The sequence below is a fragment of the Panthera pardus genome, unplaced genomic scaffold (genome assembly GCF_024362965.1).
Source record: "Panthera pardus isolate Hobbes unplaced genomic scaffold, ASM2436296v1 HiC_scaffold_2, whole genome shotgun sequence".
Lineage (NCBI taxonomy): Eukaryota > Metazoa > Chordata > Mammalia > Carnivora > Felidae > Panthera > Panthera pardus.
Window position 1 is genome coordinate 99,232,345 of NW_026526765.1, and position 23,236 is coordinate 99,255,580.

The 23,236-nt window shown below is 39.3% G+C and overlaps 1 protein-coding gene across 1 annotated transcript; it reads right to left on the reverse strand.

Annotated features, from left to right (window-relative positions):
* Window positions 1-259: 259 nt before the first annotated feature.
* Window positions 260-21,969, reverse strand: HMGCR (3-hydroxy-3-methylglutaryl-CoA reductase). The gene is made up of 20 exons (XM_019462998.2): window positions 21,843-21,969; window positions 16,465-16,652; window positions 15,881-15,992; window positions 15,517-15,604; window positions 14,274-14,358; window positions 13,290-13,395; window positions 10,587-10,693; window positions 10,364-10,480; window positions 9,777-9,937; window positions 9,408-9,655; window positions 9,115-9,293; window positions 7,910-8,104; window positions 7,163-7,321; window positions 6,879-7,036; window positions 5,687-5,792; window positions 3,495-3,665; window positions 3,044-3,184; window positions 2,804-2,962; window positions 2,211-2,365; window positions 260-2,070 (listed from the first exon to the last, which is right to left on the reverse strand). Exons 2-20 carry the CDS (start codon window positions 16,627-16,629, stop codon window positions 2,016-2,018), a joined length of 2,667 nt encoding a protein of 888 aa, XP_019318543.1. The 5' UTR covers window positions 16,630-16,652; window positions 21,843-21,969; the 3' UTR covers window positions 260-2,015.
* Window positions 21,970-23,236: the final 1,267 nt, after the last annotated feature.

A 23,236-nucleotide genomic window follows, 5' to 3' on the forward strand; every position in this document is an offset into this window, starting at 1 on the left:
CCAATATCCAAAAATGGTCCAGCTAGGAGATCAATCCGAACTAATCAAACTCTCTTAAGTATAAAGAAAGTAGTGTAATGCACATACAACACTGGCCTGCCATTAGTGCTGTAGGAATTGGAGCATATGACGAAGAATAATAAATGGTCATGGGACACCCAGTGGGAGTATTTAGGTTACCACTCTGGCCTGACTTTCAAGCTTTCAGGCCTCAGGCCAACGGTCAGTCCAAACAAAAAAAGGTTACTGCTTACATTAATCAATATTAACCTCCTTTTCATAATTTACTGGAACTGGGAAAAAAGTATAACAAAATGTATACAATTTAGTAATTATACAAAACATTCATTTAGCAAGACAATATTGGTTACAGTCACCAGAATGAAGACTCACACTTTTCACTGCCACTTCCATGAAAAGTTCGGATAAATAAGAAGTCACTGGCTGCAAGTCACAACGGAAGCAATTTAAACTTTACATACAACAGCAAAGGTCAATCTTCCACAACAGTAATGCAGACACAATCACTCAGAGGCTCTCCATGCTGCCACGGCATTACTGGAATGTTCTTCAGAATCCATCTTCTCTCTCCAAGACCAACACTTGAAACATTAGATGTAATATAAAATAAGGAGTTCTTTATTATTTATACAAAACTTGTACATTAAAAAAACGTTAAGATTCAACAACTCTGCTGACCCCCTGAGGAAGCAAAGAGCCTTTATGGGTCTATCCAAAGAGCCTTGTGTGAATGTTTTGGTCACCAACCTCCTGGCCACAGGAACAAAGTACGCTCCTCCAGGGCCATTCATGTGGCACCTTCACTGGCTCTGAAAGCTGACTTTCCCTTTCACTGGGCTTGAAAGGAAAGCCAGGGTTTCCTGGACAACATTAAACAACTCTGTTTTCTGGCCCAAGCTTAGAGTGTCTTATCAGTATACAAGTTGATTTTTATTTATTTCTTGAACACTTTCAATAAACTCCTAGCATAAGAAGTTTTATTACAACATATACAGATTTGATACAGTTCTTTACAAAAAAAACCACCTAGATTTTTCAGCTAAATAAATTGAAGTCTTTTAAGAAATTAAAGTTGGCTTAGAGAAACGGCATTTTTTTCAAGCCTGTGTTTTCCAACCTCTGAGCTCTGAGAGGTCAGACTTGTACGTTCTTGATAAAGAGAGTCCCCTTTGTCTAAGCAATATTAAGAGCTCTTGTATATTTAAAGAGTGCAAAACTCTTGTTTCTTTAAAGCCTTACGCTACAAGAAATGTTCTAGCAATCTAGACAGACATTTATATTTAGACAAGAGGCCTCTCTGAACAAACAGCCTACAGAGATGAATGCAGTGATTTGTTTTCTTGACAGAGAACTATTAGCACTGCTTAGCACATTATTCAGTAGTTTGGGAATAAGAGTAATTCTTCCCTTGAAGAAAGTAGGCCCCCTTCTGAAGAATCACAATGGCTACCCAAAAAGAAATCAAAATAGACCAGCACCAAATGAATTATTAGTTTACAAAAAATAAACTTAGCTCTTATTTAAGTTCTATAACCCAGACTCAATAAATTAATTATGAAATCAGTTTGTCAGCTACAGTATAATTTAAAACTCCATTTTCAACCAGGAGGGAGGGGAGGATGGAGAGAAGGGTCAATCTCACACTGATCACCACGAACTCCATGGATCTCATCAAAAGAAAACACTTGTTTCCATCTTGTATTCTCTTTCAGAAGTGAGCTGTAGGTTACAATCTGTGATGTTCAGAGCATGATATCCATGTTAAGATCTTTCCTTCCAGAGAGCACAGCACATAAAGCAATATACTATTTTCAGATCCGAGAAATGTGCATGGAAAGAAGGATCCCTGAAAGAGCCAAACACCAAGCAGTCACCTCACAGATCATGTCTATTCATCCTCAACATAACACCGCACTGAGCTTTTTAATTCACAGATTTTATGTTAGTCCTTTAGAACCCAATGCCTGTGTTTCAGTTCAGATCTGTCAGACTATTCAAGCAGCGTTTTTAGTGCCAGTTCCTTGGAGGTCTTGTAAATTTATCTTTGACCTATGGCAGAAAAAGACAAAGCAGGAATATATAAAATATCACGAATGCAGAATTTTAAGACTATTGTCTGTGAGTAGTAGGTTTTTTGTACTGCATTTTTAAGTACAGGAAAACATGTTAAGCAAATCTGTAAGTCTTACCTGTTGTGAATCATGTGACTTTTGACAAGATGTCCGGCTGCCAACGCTGCCATCAGTGACAATTCCCCGGCCATTACTGTACCGCACACGATCCTGGCAAGCTGCCGGGCATTTTCCCCAGGGTTGTCTTTGCATGCTCCTTGAACACCTAGCATCTGCAGCCAGGGAGAGACACAGCGGGACTCGCCCTTAAACTCATGGCAACAACTTCCTCCTCTATGAGCTAAAATAAGGGCAACTACAATGGCATCAGAATAGAACGGATTCCAGAAGTATACAATCTCCAAGATTTGACAGCCAGTACTCACAATAACATGCACCATAGTTAACATAACATCCACAGCCTGGTCTGCAGGGCACTTAATCAGAATAGATGAACATTCATTTACTCTCTTAATCTAACTTCTCATTTTACTAAGCACATGTCTCAACATGCTTGCTTCGACACAATGGGTTAGGCTGGTGAGAAGCAGAAGAATGACAAGACCAGCTAAAATACAGCTGAGTGACATGGGGTGTCAGGCAGAAACAGAGAATCCCAGCGAGTCAGAACTGGCCTGAGGTCACCAGGCTTTGGGGCTGAGGCGTCATACCTGCAAACAAGCTTGCTGAGGGAGCAGGTTGGTCCCACCGCCCACAGTTCCTATTTCTATAGACGGCATGGTGCAGCTGATATACAGATCTTCATTCGTGGGGCCGCTTGCTTCCATCAAAGTAATACAGTTTGAACTACCAACATTCTGTGCTGCATCCTGAAAAAATAAAAAGAAGTATAAAACTTCTCTCAACTTAGAACAACCCAAGACAAGAGAAGGAGAGGCTGGAGCCCTCACCTGTCCACAGGCAATGTAGATGGCGGTTACGATGTTCGCCGCATGGGCGTTGTAACCTCCAATGCTCCCGGCCATGGCAGAGCCCACCAGATTCTTATTAATGTTGACCTCAATCATAGCTTCCGTAGTCGTCTTTAATACCTAGCAAACAGAGTTGTGCACATTTTACATGTTCTCCCAGAAGACTCAGGGCATGTTACCCAGCTCTATCTTTCTGTCCTCCGGAAACCAACAGAGTTTAGATACGGCCCCACTGAGGCCTTGTCCTCAGTGAAGAGTATCAGTAAAGCTTGTTCCTGTGAATACCATACACAGGTGGGCAAGATGTGATCCCACAGTCATCTTTAACATAACACGTACATCCATATGTTAAATTTCACTTAGAATGTTAATATTCCTTTCCCAATTTTTAAACCAATTTACAAAATAAAATGATCATCCAATCACTCACTTCTCTGACAACCTTGGCTGGAATGACAGCTTCACAAACCACAGACTTCCCTCTTCCCTCTATCCAATTTATAGCAGCAGGTTTCTTGTCAGTACAATAGTTACCGCTGACTGCTAGAATCTGCATTTCAGGGAAATACTCATGAAGTTTCGAAAGTGCCTTCTCTGTGCCCTGTCAACAACACAACAAAATTAAAATGTACAAAGTTATTGATAGATCAGAGGCTTTATCTGTATCTAGTAATACTAATACTTATAAACCAATCACTACAATATTTCTAAATATAATATACTTCAAAGGAAGTGAGCATAAAATAATAGTTTCGTTAACCATCACAGTGACTAACTTCTCAGTCAGAAATAGACTCCTATGGGGGCGCCTGGGTGGCTCAGTGGATTAAGTGTCTGACTGTGGCTCAGGTCACGATCTACCGCTTGTAAGTTTGAGCCCTGCGTCAGGCTCTGTACTGACAGCTCAGAGCCTGGGGCCTGCTTCAGATTCTGTGTCTCCCTCTCTCTCGGCTCTTCCCCTGCTTACACTATGTGTGTCTCTCTCTCTCAAAAATAAATAAACATTAAAAGAAAAGAAATAAGACTCCTATGTTTCCTTCTAAGAATGAAAACAAAGTTCTTCATAGTCACGGGTAAACAGGATGTAGATGAGAAATAATGAGAATAGTAAAATTAAAAAATGAATTAAAAAATATTCAGTGAGAATATAATACTCATCATCATGTCACTGGTAGTGAGTAACTCAACCCATGATCAACAAGTAATAAATTCTCTCTTCTAGTTATTAAACTGTTACCTAAAAACCCAAGTTAGCAAGTCTGCAAAGAGAAGTCAGACATAAAAGTAAATCCTGTCGTTAAGGGAAAGTCATTGGGATTTACCTTACAAAACTGTAAACAAGACTTCCAATTTAAGTGAAATTAATTCAGTTAACGCGTATCTCAGTAGCCCAACATACTAACTGGCAATTAAAAAAACTGTTTCAACTGTGGTAAAATACATATAACATAGAAGTTACCATCTTAACTATTTTCAAGTGTACAGTTCATCAGGGTTAAGTCCATTCACACTGTCGGTACAGCCAATCTCCAGAAATCTTTTGTCTTGCAAAATTGAAACTCCAAACCCATTAAATAACTCCCCATTTCCCTTTCTCCTCAGCCCCTGGCAACTACCCTTCCCCTTTCTGTCTCTATGAATTTAATCTAGGTACTTCGCAAGTGTGAATTCGCATAGTATTTGTCTTTTTTGTTAGCCGGATTATTTAACTTAGCAAGTGAACCTCAAGGTTCATTTAGCATGTCAAAATTTCCTATTTTGTTAGGGTTTAATAATATCTCATTATATGTACACACAACATTTTATTCATCCATTCATCTGTCCATGAACACTTGGGTTGTTTCTACCTCTCCGCTACTGTGAATGCTGCTGCTATGAACAGAGGGGCACAAATAAGTCTCTGAAACCTAGTTTTCAACTCTTTTGGGTAAATACCCAGAAGTGGAATTGCTGGATCATAATTCTATTTTTAATTTTTTGAGGAACCACTATACTATTTATCGGCAACTTTCAAAACTTAAGTTTTTAGTCATTATTCCCCCCTCTTCTCTCTCTGGTTAAACTACAAAATAAATCTTGCTAACCTAATTGACTTTAACATTTTACATTTGTGAATATTTGTAAATAAAAAATAGTATCTGTAAATAAGAAAACATCAGTAGAATAAAATGTAAACCATACACAATATTCTTATAAGGAGATAAATGGACTACATACAAGAACTTGGCCTCTTAAATACAAGTCTTGAGGTCTCTAAAAGAGGTATGCTTTCAAAGTTTATAGGACAAAGCCAAGGAGCAGTAACCCCAAGAATCCTCCCACCCCTTCTGAGTAGGCCCAGAACATGCATAATACTCCATCTAAATTAAACATATCAAATACAAAAATATATCAGAGCCAATAAGTGCCCGATAAGTTACATGAATCAAGATTTAGCTTTCAATAAAAATCTTCCCATCAATGAACCCTTTGAATAAGTAGTATGTGTACACGGCACCAAATTCAAAAATACAGGAGGACATATATAGTGAGTCTACTCCCCACTCTTACCTCCCTGATACCCAGTTCCCCTCCCCTGGGGCATTCAGTCTTACAAACTCTATTATAGTCTATTAGGCTCACCTTTGAAATCATGTTCATCCCCATGGCATCACCTGACCTGGACTGGAAACGGATATAAAGGTTGCGACCAGCCATACTCATATGAAGTTTCTGTAAACGTGCAAATCTATAAACAAAAGTGAATGTTTTTTATTTTGTTAAGAAGATACAAGTTATCTTAAAAATCTACTTTAGCTGATTTTACACATAAGAGCATACTCATGGAGATTACTAATTCAACTGTTTCATTCTTTTTCTTTTCTAATGTTTATTATTTGTTTTGAGAAAGAGAGAGACAGTGCATGTGCACACGAGTCGGGGAGAGGCAGAGAGAGAGGGAGAGAGAGTCCCAAGCAGACTCCAGCTATTTGGCACAGAGCCTGACTCGGGCTCAATCTCACAAGCCATGAGATCATGACCTGAGCCAAAATCCAGAGTTGACACTTAACTGACTGAGCCACCCAGGAATCCCTAGAGATTCTTCATGAAGAACAAACTGAGGGCTGATGGAGAGAAGTGGGTGGGGGGGGTGGGCATTAAGGAGGGCACTTCTGATGAGCCTTGGGTATTATAAGTGATGAATTCTACTTCTGAAACCAGTATTACAACTATATGTTAACTTACTAACATTTAAATAAAAACTGAAACAAACAAAAAAACCAAAATAGGGGTACCTGGGTGGCTCAATCCATTAAGCGTCCAACTTCAGCTCAGGTCATGATCTCATGGCTAGTGAATTTGAGCCCCGCATCAGGCCCTGTGCTTACAGGTCAGAGTCTGGAGCCTGCTTTGGATTCTGTGTCTCCCTCTCTTTCTGCCCCTCCCCTGCTCATCCTCTGTCTCTCTCTCTCTCTCTGTCAAAAATGACTCACCCTCTGTCTCTCTCTCAAAAATGAATACACATCAAAAAACAAAACAAAAAACTAAATAAACCAAAAACCCAAAAAACAAAAACACCCTGAGTCTTATAAAACCAACACACAAACTTACTAGCTCATACTATTTTTCCCTATTTACTCTTCTGGAGGTATTCATTTGGACCAACATTCTGCCCCAAGGATAAATATTACTCATTTTGAATAAATGGACTTAAAGTTCAGATTTTGGTACGTCACTTGAAGCAGGCAGTATGTCAACAGTTATGTTTAGCGATCACAGAAGATGACACCGGCTCTGAAATAAACATAAATGCGTATACAAACCCCACACATACCTGCTAGTACTGTCAAAAGCCTCCTTTATCACTGTGAACCCTTCAGGTGTCTCCAGCCAGGCCTTCACCTCTGCGGAGTCACAAGCACGGGGGAGACGCACCACTGGGCCACGGGTCATCCCATCTGCAAGGATTCGGCTGCTGGCACCTCCACCAAGCTATGCAGAGGACGTTACGGAAGCACATGTTAATCCTGAAAACACTTCTGCTTGGCCCCAGTTCTCTTCTCATTGCCTGGCCTAGTGCATATCTTAAAACAGGCAAATACAGAAATGCCTACTTACACCTATTGCTCTGCAGCCTCTGTTAGTGCTGGCCACAAGACAACCTTCTGTTGTCGCCATCGGCACCTGGTATTCTTTTCCATCCAAGCACAGAGGTCCTGCCACCCCAACAGGGATGGGCATATATCCAATAACATTCTCACAACAAGTTCCCATCACCTAAAAGGGAAAGTCAGGTACTGAGTGAAAACTGCTATCACAAATACACAGCCCTTCTCATCCATAACTGTTTTCAAACATAACCCTTTATTTTTCAACATTTTTATCTACTCCTTGTAAGTATTTAAAAGTACAAAAGTCATTGACAATGACTATAAACAACAGGAAAAATATTTTGAATTTCTAGGACCTATAATCATAAGCAGAATACAAAATTACAGTGAAGTGATTAAACAAATGTTTTATAAAATTATGTACATACAAAAGACTAGTCAAGAAAAAGACTAGGGGCGCCTGGGTGGCTCAGTTGGTTAAGCGTCCGACTTCGGCTCAGGTCATGATCTCACGGTTTGTGAGTTCGAGCCTTGCGTCAGGCTCTGTGCTGACAGCCCAGAGCCTGGAGCCCGTTTCCAATTCTGTCTCCCTCTCTCTCTGCCCCTCCCCTGTTTGTGCTCTCTCTCCCTCTCTCAGAAATAAACATTAAAAAAAAATTAAAAAACAAAAAAAGAAAAGACTAAAAAGCTGAAGACTAAAGCTACAAGACTAAAAAGCTACAAAAGCAAACTTTCTCAAATCAAGAAAACATACCAAGGAGTAATTATAGTTCCTGTAAGGTAGATACTGGAGAGAAGAAGGCTCTGGAAGTTTTCTGGACAGTAACTGTCGGCGAATAGATACACCTCGTTCATGGGTTTCCATCAGAGTTTCCAACTTGTAAGCTGGGATATGCTTAGCATTAACTAATTGGATGATCTCAGCATCACTAAGGAATTTTGCACCTTTCTAAAGAAATGAAAAAAAAAAATGGGAAGGAGTTGTGGGAGGGGGACGACAAAAAATCTGAAGTGCACTTCGTATTCTTCATAACAAATACACCATTTAATACAAACAATGCTCAGTAGAGGAGAACCCAAAGAACTTTGGAGTTCTAAAGATGATTTGAATGGAAATAAGAATATCAAAATGAAAGCAAATTCTCTATAAAAATGTGACCCTAAACAAATGTAAAACCAAAACACCAAATTTTGCAAGGGAAGTTCATAGAAAAAAAAAACAAAAACAAAACCACAATTAAGATTCTGATGGCCACCCTCTAAGTTTTGGTAACTCTGTATACAGCAAAACAGTTCAAAAATTGGCACACATGTTAATAGGAATGAGGGAAAGTGAAAGAAAAACAAACATGATGCTACTCTCACTCATGTGCACATAAATTAGGAATGATTAAGCAGATACGGATGGAACACAAAGTCACACTAAAGCATGAATTAACTCCTACGGCCGTGTAGGCAGAATACCCCCTCAGATGTCAGAAAGGAAAACAAGCGTCTGGTGAGCATGAAGCTTATTAAAAAGCAAACCAAAAAGAAAACAAAACAAAAAACTTTTCTTCTGTCTTTGAAGCTTGTTTTTGAATGAAACCTTTTCTAGGCCCCAACACACATGAGAATAAAGTAGTGGCTCATCTCTCTGGCAAACGGTAGTAAAGGGTAAAGAGCACTGTCTCTTGAGTCAGTAAATCTTGGACTCTTGATCTCTGCTTTTCCATTTCCTAAATAATGTATTACTTTGGGAAATACGCCTCCTGGAGCCTCAGCTTTCTCTTTCTCATCTGAAAAATGGAGGTAATTCCAACTATCTCACAAAGTTGTGGGGAATAAAAAAGACCACTACCTGGCAAACCACATAACACAGTGCCCAGAACTTAAGTACTCAGTAGCGAGAACTTCCTTCCTTCCTTTCTTAAAAAAAGCAAAAAGATACAAAGCTTGAATTAACTTTATTTTCCTCACCTCTGCATTCCCAAGTATCTGTAGACATTCTTCATTAGGCCGAGGCTCGATGGGAAGTTCAATGTCAGGTTCCTGTGCCTCTAGTTCCAGTGAAGTATCAAGTAAGGAAGAGTTACCAACCACAAATGTAGCTCTGCTGGAGGTGTCAGTTTCTGCCACTAAGGGTTTTATGACCTCAACTGTTCAAGAAACCAAACGAAATCTCACAACAGTGAACATACGTTTTAAAACGAACTCAGCTTCTGAACAAATCAGTATTGGAAAAATGGAAAATAAAGAGAACAAGAAATCACCTTTTCTTTCTCTGTTTATCCTGGTCTCTTCCTCCACTGCATGGAATTTCTGGCTATTTCTGACCAGTATAGGTTCACGTCTACAACAATCATCTGGGACTTTTTTGGGGGTCACTACAGGAGACGTGATAGGGTTTTTTAATGAGAGTGTAGATTCTGTCTCAGCTTGTTCAAAGAAGATGTACTTGACAGCCAGAAGGAGAGCTAAACTAAGGGTAATAACTTGTTCAATATCCATGCTGATCATTCTAAATAAAAGAAAGGAAATTAAAAAGTTATTACTCAGAAATTAAAATGGTACAACCTAAACTTTTAGTAACATAGACTACTATGATTAATACACAACAAAGCAGGTCTCAGGTAACTTACTTAGAGAGATAAAACTGCCAGAGGGAAACACTTGGTTCAATTCTCTTGGACACACTTTCATCCAATCCTAAAGAAACCTTAGAATTTTCTGCCGTACTGTTTTGAGGCGAAGGATCAGCTATCCAGCGACTGTGCGCATGAACAAGAACCAAGCCTAGAGACTGAAATAAAATGTTATAAATTATATATCCTCTGCATATCAATGCCACTTAAACTTCTCATCCTTAGCAACTGGATAGCCAGACACCATCTTTCATGGTCTCCCCCCAGCATGAAAAGAAAGCCCTGCACTTGCTCTGGGACTAAAGTAGTGGCCTACTAAACTACTGAAAACGTTGCAAAAAAACAGGTTTGCAAAGAGAAGTAAAGCAAAGGAATTTGAAACATCTGTTTACGGGAGAAACACCAGGAGCCTCAAAGAAATGAGAGACAAGGAAAAAAAAGAAAGAGGAACATCAATGAAAGGGACAAAAAATGTAGAAAGATAACAGGAAGGAGAAAAAAAATCAAAAAGCAGAACATATGAACAGAACATATGGAACAGTGGAACTGAAAATACAGAAGGGAAAAGAAAACTATGAAATTACCATAATCATCTTAACTCTCTGAGTAACAGGATTTGGCTTATTTTCTTCTTCTTCTAAAACTCGAGCAAAATGGCTCAGCTGCCAAATCGGACGACCCTCACGGCTTTCCCGAGAAAGCTACAAAGTAAACCAGTGTTACATTAGAAGGTACTGATTCTATTTAAGTGAACAGATTTGATGAGAAACATTACTCTTCTACTAATGCCGTAAGAACAGCTCTTACCTCTAAAACCAAGGAAACGCAAGCTGGGAAGAAAGTCATGAACACAAAGTAGTTGGCAAGAACTGACATGCAGCCAAAGCAGCACATAATCTCAAGTTGACGCACCCCTGGTTAGAGAAAAATTAAATGTATAATTAGTAAAGTACCTATATTTTTGATGCTACATACATCACAGGGACCTTTCCTCTAGGTAGACAAATACAAGAAAACATTAGTATATTAAACTCTTTCCTATCTACTGGAAAAAGAAATGAGGAACTCCAAGGTGATACCAAGCATTAGAACAGGAATAACTCCCTCTTGGGAAAAGAACTTGTCTCCTCCCAGGTCTCCAACATCACAATGCCAGGCACAGTCATTGTATTTAATTTACATATGATAATCCCCTTTTATCAAAGGGTAGCAATCAGTTTTGAAATAGGGATTAACAAGGCCAGGCTACTCTGATGAGTCAACCTCCCACAGTCTGGATCCAATTCCACTCTTTGCCAGAAAAGCAATTCACCTGTGGATTTACTTTTGATTTACTTTTGATTAAAGTAAAACATACTGCCAGTTATGCCATTCCCGATTCAGTATCATAATAAATACTTTATGTGCACTAAATGAACTCTAATTTCAGTACAACCTCTATCATGGCAATTGCTGTTCTTATAATTTTGATGAATTTCACGGATCTGTTTGAAAAATTAAATAATGCAAAAAGGCAACTCAAGATACAAAATTAACAAATGTTCCATTACAAAATGTTTAAGGTATCACGTGGTATATGTCCCAAACAGAAGGTTAGCAGAATTATAGAGCCGAAAAATACCTTTGATTACCAAATCCTATTCCCTCAACTTTACAAATAAACTTGAATATAAAACATATTTCTGATGTCACTCATATGAAATATAAAAATGTTTTGAAATGTAAATAAAAAAATCATTCCCTCTTCCTATAAAACTGCTAACTAGAATAACAAAAAACTCAACAGTCTATTTTATTTTTGAATTCTAAACAGATCATATGACTAAATAATAGACCAAAAACACATATTGTATTTTTAAGTACTTTTGTTTTATTTAAAAAAATGTTTTTATTGTTTATTTATTTTAGAGGAGACAGAGTGTGAGCAGAGGAGGAGCAGAGAGATGGAGACACAGAATCCAAAGAAGGCTCCCGGCTCTGAGCTGTCAGCACAGAGCCCAACGCAGGGCCTAAACCCACAAGGTGCAAGATCATGACCTGAGCCAGAGTCGGATGTTGATCTCGTGGCTTGTGGGTTCAGGCCCCGCATCAGGCTCTGTGCTGACAGCTCAGAACCTGAAGCCCGCTTCGGGTTCTGTGTCTCCCTCTCTCTCTCTGCCTCTCCCCCACTCGCACTCTGTCTCTCTCAAAAATAAAAATAAACATTAAAAACATTTTTTTAAACAAATAAATAAAAAATATTTTTTAAAAATACTTCCTTGCTAAATGTTGAATGACAGATTAAAAAACAATAAATAATAAATTTACTCTCAGAAAGAAGAAACATGTATTTAACATACTACCAAGTGACAAGCCCTGGACTAAAAAAGTAACGACAACCAACTGCTTTCATAAAAGCTAGATAATTTACCTGTGAAGAATGAAGCCCCTTATCCAGGGCACTCAGGCACCAAGAAATAGGCTTCAACTGTCATTACTAAGGGTAGCTCCCTGAGGAAGCCATAAAGTCTAGTTTTAATGATTAGGAAATCTTCACAACAACAGCATGATATATTCACTCTGGCAAATTTCCAGGCCAGGCCAGGCCACAACTTCCATCCTGTGTTTGATATTTAACATCTAATTCTCTACTATCTAATTAAGGATTAAGAAACTGTTGAGATCAATGCTAGGTACTCGCTAAGATGTACTGCATACCATCTGATTAAATCTTGCCAACCAGCCTATTAGGTGGACCTAACTTACATCTGGCCCACTTCTGACGCTTGCACTGTCTCCTACAGGACAATAAAAACACAAAGAACCAAAAAAACAAAAAACCAACAAAAACAAAACCCACAAGGAACCAAATCACTAACTTAGTCTGGGCAGGTGCACTGGAAGGTGCCCCAGATGAGCCTTAGAATACAATCTTGGTTATTGCTTCTCGGCCTTTTGGCTAAGATGAAGCATAGAATACAATCTTGGTTAAAAACTAAGCAAAAAAATAAACACCACAAAATCAGCAAAAGGGTGGAGTACAGAAACAGAAGGTAGCAATCGTGAAAACTAAGTATCACTAACCTGCTACTAAGTTTTCACAAAAGCAGTCAGACATTAAGGTCAGATAAATCCACATATTCATTCAGTTAAAACCTTTTAAGAATAATGTCACACTTTTAAAAGTCAGAACTTAAGAATAACCAATGCAGGGATACCTGGCTGGCTCAGTCAGTTAAGTTCCGACTCTTGGATTCAGCTCAGGTCATGATCTCATGGTTCATGGGATCGAGCACCAAGTTGAGCTCTGCACTGACAACTCAGAGCCTGCTTGGGATTCTCTCTCCCTTCTCCTCTCTCTAACCCTCCGCCACTTGCATGCACACACTTTCTCTCTCTCTCTCTCTCTCTCAAAATAAACAACAAAAAAAATCTTTTTAAGAAAAAAGAATAACCAATGTAATCTCAGACGTTCTTTTTTCCCTTCATCTACAAACTTAGTTTAAAAAACATTAAAAATCTCTTACAAACCTGACATGGTTCCAACTCCAATCACAAGACATTCTACAAGGGCATCAAGGGTGAACGTGGGACCTAAAATTGCCATTCCACGAGCGATATTTTCCCGCACTTCATCCTAAAACACAGACCGTACATATCAATGAGGGTAAGATTCAAAGTAACTTTGGAAAAAGTCAGAGAGCATCCTAAGGCCTCTGTTAAAAGCGAATGTGCTATACAAAGAGTAAAATAAACAATATAATACCACTAACAGGCATTGCAGGTGCAAAGGATTAAAAAAAGTCAAATCCAGGGCCCTGCTTTCCCTTTCCACTAGGTGAGATACTTCTTGGGAGGAGTCCTTTGAGGTGGTGCGTCAATCCTGCCATCTAAATACCACATAATGAAACACTACAACATTTTATATTGGCTACAATTGACAGTTCTTAATTGCAAATTTTTTAAGACCTTAATACTATGAAACCTAAATCATACTCTCGTCAACATGTTCAAGTATTCGAGACAGTTATCAAATACATAATCAAGGTAGAATGGCAAGCTACTTTATACTCAGATACTCTGATGCAAGATTACTGAAAATGTTAGGTTCTTTACAGTGACTAATGAACACCAAGATAAAACTTTAGATGGAAAAAAATGCAAGTGGTAATGCCAAAATTTTAGAAATCAATCTACCCTCAGACTCTCTTCTATTACATCCTGTCCTATTCTCTGATAGGTTTCACCGGGGAACACTCTTACTTATCCAAAAGTCATATTACCTTAATTTCTGAAATCTTCAAATAGGAAAATGGAGATCCCAAATTCCAGAAGCTATGCAATTACAACTGAGTTATTAGGTACCCAAAAAGACCAGTCTTAAGACCTGACAATTAAAACTGTGGGCAATTCCTGAATCTTCAACTGTGAAGAAGCTATTAATCTTTCCTAATAATGTAAACAAACTGAAAAAAAGAACAATATTGACATTTGTGTCTTAAAAATAATACTTACCTGTGAGTTGGAACTGAGGGCAAACTTTGCTAGTGCACTTGCTCTGGAAAGGTCAATCAAAAGTAGGAAAAAGGGCAAAGCTTCACTGCAAAAAAATCAAGATGATCAGGTACATTCATCAGATGAAAAAATGTAGCTTAAAAATGCTTTCTAAGACAAAAAAAAATTTTTCTAAGACAAAACCCCTGTCCCATACACTGTATGATTCTTTAGTATAGGTCCTTTTTGTAGTCCATAAGGTATACCTTATACTCACTCCCCTGTGACATCCTCAAAGCTAAACATACTCAGTGCTCAAAAATATTTGTTAAAACTATTTGTAACGTTGAGAACGTTGAGGTGCCTGGGTAGCTCATTCGGTTAAGCATCCAAGTCTTGCTTTCTGCTCAGGTCATGATCTCTCAGTTTGTGGGATCAAACCCCACATCAGGCTCTGTGCTGACAGCACAAAGCCTGCTTGGGATTCTCCCTCCTTCTCTCTCTGTCTCCCCGCCCCCCATCTCTCTCAAAATAAATAAACAAACAAAATTAAAAACTATTTGTAAAGTTAAAAATGTCAATATATTTTCATAGAAACACCTTTTGATAATTTTATACCAAAATAACATCCTAAGTAAAAAATGTTTCCTTGAATTCGCATGGGGAAAAGAAGTGAAATGTATGTAATTTCTTTTACTTGGTCACTACTTGTGGGAGGATAAACTTAACAAGCTTTCTGGAGAGAAAGTTGGCAGTAACAGCACTCAAAAGCCCTAAAAATTTACACAGCCACTGTCTCACACCTAGGAATAAATTCTGAGAATAAATATGAACACAAATTTATCCACAAAGACATTCACCATAGTGTTATTAATAGAGGAAATTAAATAAACTAAGAATCGAATCATAGAGGGTTTAGTAAATGACCTACAATATATTCACATAGGGGGATACGAGAAACTCCTCAGAAATAATTTAGTTTAGCACTAAGGGCAAGCAAAGATGTTGATAAACTATCGTTAGGCATAAAGAAGTTACAAAGCAATATATACAGTGTGATCTCAGAATTTTTGTTTAAGTGTAAAAACAGGTACGAAAGGATAAATACCAAAAGGTGTTATCATTAGCTAAATGACTACATGAAAAATTTCCCCATATTTTCTATAAATTTTTGAAAATGTACATAATACTTTATAACTTGGAGAAGAAAAATTGTTAACATTGTTTCTTGGAAAAAAAGTATATTCATGCTTTAAAGACTTACTTCAAGCCTGTCAATTCTTTATCCAAGAAATGAATGACAACCGTACTGAATACGAAACTTGAGAAAATCGTGAAGAGGCCAGCAATACCTAAAATGACAAAACTCAAACTGAGAAAAAAATCATCCTTTATTATAAAAATAACATAATCCCATACAATATTCTGAAAGAAATATTATATTCTCCAGTTTATTAAGATCTCAACTATCAGAATATTTACTCCTAATAAGGAAACCACTGAATTTATGCGGCAGCACTTTAAGCAATACACAGGTTTCCATATACAGGATTTGAACAAAAATATGTATTTCTATAGCAAAACAAAAATTTGATAGCACAAAGAAGTTAAATGTATAAAATGATTACCCAAAATATATTTTGATCCAAGTTGACGTAAATTCTGGAACTGGAAGTAAATATACAGGATCGCTATGCATCGTGTTATTGTCAGAATTATGATGTCACTGCTTAAAACATCCTGTTGGAAGACACAAGAAAAAAAAATCCCAACAGTTTTACTTTTTAAAACAAGCAATGATATGTAAGAACTTTTATTTTGTATGCATCATTAGTTTATATATTTGTCACAATAATATAAATACAGGCACAATACAAGTCAAATAAAAAATATTAAATATGTATATCAAGAATTAAATACAGTTTTTCAACAATCCACTGTTTAAAGCCCATCATTTTCCTCCGTTAATCACTTTAAGCTATTATTTTCTCAAGTAAAGTCAATTACACTCATTTTATGCAGAAAAGGCATGAAGAAAGGTATTTCCAGTGTGTTTCCAAACACTGTAAGTAAATGGAAATTTGAGATAAGTTCATGAACACTAAGATAAAAATTTTACTTGGAACTTTTTTGATTATATGATCTCTTAAGAGGAAAGGCTCTTTAGAAACTGAAAGTGTAATTTAGTCAGTATCAAATTAATTTCACAAACCTCTTCAAACTTGGGACACTCATAATTCCAACCACAGATCTTATCGTTACCAGTAAACATGTTCATGGACATCATACAGATGGTCAGTGTCACCGTCCCCACTATGACTTCCCAGGGATGGGAGGCCACAAAAAGGCCATGCATTCGGAAAAGTCTTGACAACATTGTAGCTACAGAATCCTTGGATCCTGGAAGGAATATCGAGTGTGAACACTTAGTACACATTTCACTGTATTTTTAGGAAAAGAAGATTCTGCATTGTAAACTCTGCTTTTGTAGGCACACTGTCTTATACATATGAGTAATACTATTTGATAGTGTTCCTTATTAGTGCTGGAAAATAATTATAAAATTAAAATGAGGACTTTGATATTACTTTTTTACTCATAACACTTAAATATTCTTCTATTAGCAACCAACTTAAAAACAGCTATTTCTTACAATTTGTAGAATTCAAGCTTTTATGAGGAAACCAAATAAATATCTCGGGCCACAATATTATCTGAGCTAAGGAGGAGAGCAATGAGACAGAAAAAAAAAGTAAAAAACAACTGTTCACATTTGTTTTCTAATTTCCCTGACATAAAATGCGCATTAGCACCCTCTTCATTCTCCGTATTCCAATTACACAAAAGGCAAATACCAATCTACTTGTTGCCTGTCCTCGAAGGCAGAGAACCATTACAGTCTTCCATTCCATTCAAAACATGGCATACTGTTAGTGGCAAAATGATGTTTAATAAAACTTCCTACTGTTGCTGTCACCAGAAAAAGTCTTTTTCCATTTTTACAGCTAATAAAATGCTAGAACAGTAACAGAAGAAGAGGATGGCTGGCCAAAGTAGATGTCTGTAACATTCAAAAATTCCCGATAGAACATACAGGTAATTCTGATCTAACGAATACCATGACTAAACTTCCCCATGCTTGCTGGCCAACTCTGTTCATTCCGATACTGTGATTTTTAAAAAATCTGATAGTCACTGGTCTCCAATACGGGAACTTGTAAAACGTCTTAGACTAAAATTAATGCTTACAATAAAGCGTATTTCATTACCCATAAAAATCTATTTCAAATTAAGATTTTTAAAGTAAGGCTACTGGTTGACACACTAGCAAGAATTCAAAGGAATCTCATGTTTACAGTAACAGCTAAGAAAATGACTCATTTATTAAAGACAGTAAGTTAAATGGCAACAAATGAAGAAGAAAGTTAAATACGCTACCTTAAGGACTAAGGGACAGAAAATAAGAGTAGTTTTCAGGAACCAAAGTAATTACTGAATGTCATCTCCCACTGTGTCACTCTATATTCTCTCCATTTCAGCTGCTCCAGCCACCAGCTGGGCAGCTGGCTTTCTGACTGCAGGCAACCATCTTTCATTGGATCAATTAAATCATGAAATCAGTTTTGCGAGTCAGAACAAACATTTTTTAATAAAATAGAAAAAACAGCTGTAGGTAAACATGTAGCATGGGTTAGGTATCATCTCTTAAAAGTTTAGGGTTCATGGAACCATACATATAGGAGTGTGTGTAGTGGCTTCCAACATAACATGTCTTCCTGGGGGGGGGGGGGGGGTCTCAATTTTAACAGGTTGGCAGTCACTAAGATCTACAAATGCGGCATTCATCTGCCTGCGTTTATTCATGCTTTTTCAAACTTCCTCCCTGAGTCTTGTTCCGCATTTTATCCTCCAGCACCTTGCATCCACATACAGCGGTTGCTCAACAAATACCTGCTTAATTGAAAATAAACTCATAGGGGCGCCTGGGTGGCTCAGTCGGTTAAGCGGCCGACTTCGGCTCAGGTCATGATCTTGCGGTCTGTGGGTTCGAGCCCCGCGTCGGGCTCTGTGCTGACAGCTCAGAGCCTGGAGCCTGTTTCAGATTCTGTGTCTCCCTCTCTCTCTGCCCCTCCCCTGTTCATGCTCTGTCTCTCTCTGTCTCAAAAATAAATAAACGTTAAAAAAAAAAAAAAGAAAAAAAAAAAAAGAAAAAAAAGAAAATAAACTCATAAACTACAGTAGCATGCATTTTATTGACACATCTTGAAATAGACCTAAAAATGAATATAAGTCAACAAGGTACAGATATAACTGCCCACCTGCTAGCCCTCCCCCTCCCACCCCACCACCCCAGTTAAGGGCTGAAGCAGAGAATTCTGGGAACATACGAAAGCGGAATGGAGTAGGGAAGACAGGCTATAGTCCATACACTGCTTTTGAAAATGAACAATAACAAAAAGAGTTTCTATTAAATGAGCAGGCACTTGGACCTAAAGCACTGGAGAGTAATAATCATAGATTTGCATCCTACTTCATTACACCAAAAGCCTTCTAAGAGCCTAGATTTTCAGGACAGTTTTCTATCACATAACATCCTTGTAGCAAAAAACAAAAACTCTGCAAGCTGGTCTAAAGGATCAACAAGCATCAATGTTCCAGAAAATGAATCAAGTAAAAATACATTTCAACACTACGTCAAAATGATTTCCAACATTCTCTCCCCACCAAAACACTCTCCACTTAGATTATTCCGTATTAAGTCAATGTATCCTTCACTATTAAAAAGTTAATTCTGTTGAATTAAAATCTGAGCTGCTAGCAGAAAGCCACCCCAATTCGATCACAAATTGGTTTAGCATCATTAACCCACAATTATATATTAGGTACATCATGTTGTCCCTTAAAAAGATTTCATGGTAGCATTTTCAATACTGGGACATTTCTTTCCTAGGTAAAGTCATCTTTGCAACATTCAGGGAAAAAAATTACACATGATCCTGTGAACCAGCCCCAAACACAGAGAATCTCACCTATTTGGAAATACAAACTCAGTAATCAAATGTACAAGGTGTGTCAAAAGTAACCATATAATTATATACCATCTCATTTCTCACGGGCATCCTCCCCATTTCCTGGTGATTATGCAAAGTAGTTAAATGCCACCTTCATCAGCAGTTGCAAGTGTCATAAGTAGGCTACAGGACAGCCCATGAGAATTCAATGGACACTATATAGGCCATGCAGCAACAAAAGTAAGTTTTACTTAAAAAAAAAAAAAACAGTTAAATAGGCAATGTATACCTTGCCTATGCACAATGAAGTATTCCCCAAAAATTTCACAGATTCCTCAAAAGAAGAGATCATTTAAATTCAATGGAATCATCAAACTCCAATCCAATGCACCACAGAAACCACCTACCACGGCCAACTGCAGAAAAGGATGCTTTGGCCTCTGACTCTAATTCTTTCCTCCCACCCTGCACTCCTCCTGTGCCACACATCCCAGCATCTGATTATACACCATCTTACACGGCTCTTAAAGTAACTGCTGTGTACATTCCGACTCTTTGAAGGCAAGAACCATGTCTTATACTGAGTCATTTTTAGTTCCAAAAGGATTTAGCATTCTGCGGCTCAAACTAGTATTCTAGTAAATAAATAAGTATATACGTACATATACATATATGTGTGTGTGCGTGTGTGTGTGTGTGTGTGTGTGTGTATATATATATATATATATATATATATATATATATATATATATATTTAGTACTGGAAATCAAGAAACCAGGATTCTACATTCAACTCTCTTACATGCTTTTATGAGTCACATCTCTATTCACTTACTAAGCTAGAGCTCCAAAGTTGTTTAACAAACACAAGTATTATGTGGAGCCATCTGAAACTGCTACTTGTGTAGGTTTAAAAAAAAGTCAAATTTCAAATATCTGCAATTTTATATGGGTCAAACCTAAATAGATACTGATACACATGTAGTTATCCATCCATGGTTTAAAAAGGAGATCATACAAGAACAAAAGGAGGGTGTGCACACACATACACACTTCATCATGAAATGCTCATGCCACACCCAAGTTTTCATATATTAATGATTAATCTTTGCACAGTTTCTTAACCTTCATGTTACTAAATTCCATTTGTACTTACTGCCAAGTTCATCACAAATCCTAGAAAAACACAACAAAGCGGGACCTCAAAAACCAGTCGATCCCAAAGTACACTACAGGCTTTTGCTAGATTACCTCTAAATCAGAAAACGACTTTCATTGCATGAAGAGTAAAATATACTCACACGCAAAAAATACATCCTCCATATTGAGATGCTGAAATTATGCATGATTATTTAGTACGGCCCAGAAAAAAATGTTTCCTATAACTTTTCACGACGAAGTCTAAGGTGGCATGTCCTCAAACAAGCCATGAAATATTTCAAATGACCATTTAAGATGGAGTACATCAGCCGTCTCTCACCGCAGAAATTGCCTATTCTATATTGAAACCTATATTCCTAATCCAAACCAAATAATTCCAGAAAATCTACAAGGTTTGGACTCAATTATATGAGCACCAAGGAGACTCAAGCCCCTTACGAAAAAGAAAAATGAGGAGGGAGAAGAGGGGAGAAAGGTGAATAGAAAAAGAAGAATCCTTGGGGCGCCTGGGTGGCTGAGTCGGTTAAGCTTCCAACTCTTGGTTTCCACTCAGGTCATGATCTCACGGTTCGTTAATTCCAGACCCACATCGTGCTCTGCGCTGACAGGGCAGACAGAGACTGGGATTCTCTCTCCCCGCTCTCTCTCTCCCTCTGCCCCTACCCCACTCGCACTCTCTCTCCTTCAAAATAAACTTTAAAAAGAAGGAGGAGGAATCCTTTAAGTCCTTGGGCAAGTCCCTACATTGGGCTCCGTATTCTCTCAACTAGTGGCTCCTGTAAATGACCAGACACATCTCTACAGATGCACGGTTCTTCCATGGCTCTGTGTTAGTCAGCAGCATTTACGGAAATCTTTCCCAGCACTTTAAAGAAAGGTGCTGACGAACAGCAGCGCCTGGGCGTGAACGCCTGCACCAGATAGTCCTTCTCGAGGCCTCTCCGCGAGCCTGCCGGCGGGACACATCACACACACTCCCAGCATTTCTTGGATCGAGGGGCTTCCGGGGTCACCCGACCTGGCACCCTTTCCGCCCGGATGATAGTGACTGCGTAGCCCACACCGACTACTTCGGACTAGGCTGGCAAACGCGGCTACGCCCCGCCAGACCACCGATGGTGACGGCAGCCACGAAGAAGCCAGCCCGCCGCCCAACCCTCAGGCCCAGCCGGGCCCCAGGCCCCCCTGGCATCGGTGCGGCCGCCGCTCAGCCGCGCCTCAAGGGCGTCTCCTTACACCTCCCAGGGACCAGGCCCCCCACACCCGCAAAGGCACCACTGCAGCTCCCGCCAGGTCCGCAGGGGCTGCTGGTTGCCCCTTTCCAGGGCCAGGCGGAGCCCGAGAACGGCCATCAACACAGCCCTAATCCCGCTTCCCCGCCGCCCCCGCCCCACTTCGGGGCCACAGCCCGCCTCACCTCCCGATCTCACTAGAGGCCACCGAACCGGGGCGACGGCGCTCCGTCTGTCTCCAGTCAAAGGAGACGCGAAGCGGAAGGAACCTTCGGCTTACGCACACTCGGGGCCGGCTGAGCCTGCGACCAATGAGAGAGGATCGTCCGATCGTCTAGCCAATCATCTGGGGGCTGCTGGGCCTCACGGCGCTACGTCACGAACGGCCGCCTTAACAACCTCCCACAGCTCTCACTGCTGCGGACAACAGGCACCGCACCATCTCTCACCATGGCTCGGCCAACCAATAGCTAGTCGAGTCCCAGAACTAGGGCCTGCCTATTGGCCCAAGAGCCCTGGGGGCGCAAGCATGGTAGGTGCTCAGGCGAAGGCGATAGGGGATCTGGCGGGTGGAGTGTCCTACGGGCCCGGACCTGACCTGTTGCCATCCCGGCTATGAGAGTACTATAGGAAACACCAGTGAGAAGCAGAATTGGAGGGTGACAATAAACGAAGGGTCAGGTTGAGGATAGAAAGCCCAATTACTTAGTGGATAGAGAGATGGAAGGAAGTGGAGATGAGGCTGGAAAAAGAGAAGGTGGCAGCGAGATGCAGCCCAAACCTCAAGATGACCCATATTGGAAATCTAAAAAAAGCACCTTCCTGCGATTTACCCATCTGTGTAAATAGCTCCAGTCACTGGGGTCCCTCCCTGCCCCTGCACAGTGCTTCTGTGTGGAGCGCTGGTCACACACCACTGTCAGTTCTGAAATATGGCTCAACTGTGTCTTCTGCATTCTCTCTGCCCTCCTCTCGCTGCAGGCCTTTATTATCTCTTAGATGAAATAGTGTAACTCCACTCTTAGGCACCTTACGATCCTGTTATTCCATAGGACTGCCCCTCTGGAGTTGCTCATTGTCTACTGGATTAAAGAACCTGACACCACAAATACGGTCCCACCCCACATTTCTTGTATATCTCTCCCCACTTACCTGTATCAACCCTACGTTTCAGTCAAGAGTAACTGGCCTTTTTTCGGTCACACTCGGTTTCTTTATACCTCTCTGCTTATGTTCTCTTTATTTAATCTGGATATACCTACCCATTTTAATTGTTGAAATCCTATCGTTTAAGGACCATTTCATATGCCACCTCCTTTCCTGATACCTTCAAGCACATGTCATTTCTCCCTACTTTGAACACTCATATTTCCATAATATTCTGTGACTTGTCTTATTATGTGGAAATTTCTTAGAAACAGGAATTATAATCCACTGAATTTTTAAAGTCCTATATTTAAAACACAGTCCCTGGAACATACTAAACACTCAGTAGGAGTTTTAATAAACTATCATCTTGCTAAGTTTCCATAATCCTTGTAAAATAGGTATTATCTCCATTTACAAAAAAAAAAAAAAA

Excerpts from the sequence above, each read along its gene's own strand:
- HMGCR (XM_019462998.2), bottom strand. The coding sequence starts at position 16,629 with ATGTTGTCAAGACTTTTCCGAATGCATGGCCTTTTTGTGGCCTCCCAT. Across the intron at positions 15,605-15,880 it reads TGGATCAAAATATATTTTGG|GTATTGCTGGCCTCTTCACG; the intron begins GTAATCATTTTA and ends TTGTCATTTTAG. Across the intron at positions 3,185-3,494 it reads CAGCCAAGGTTGTCAGAGAA|GTATTAAAGACGACTACGGA; the intron begins GTGAGTGATTGG and ends TCTGTTTGCTAG.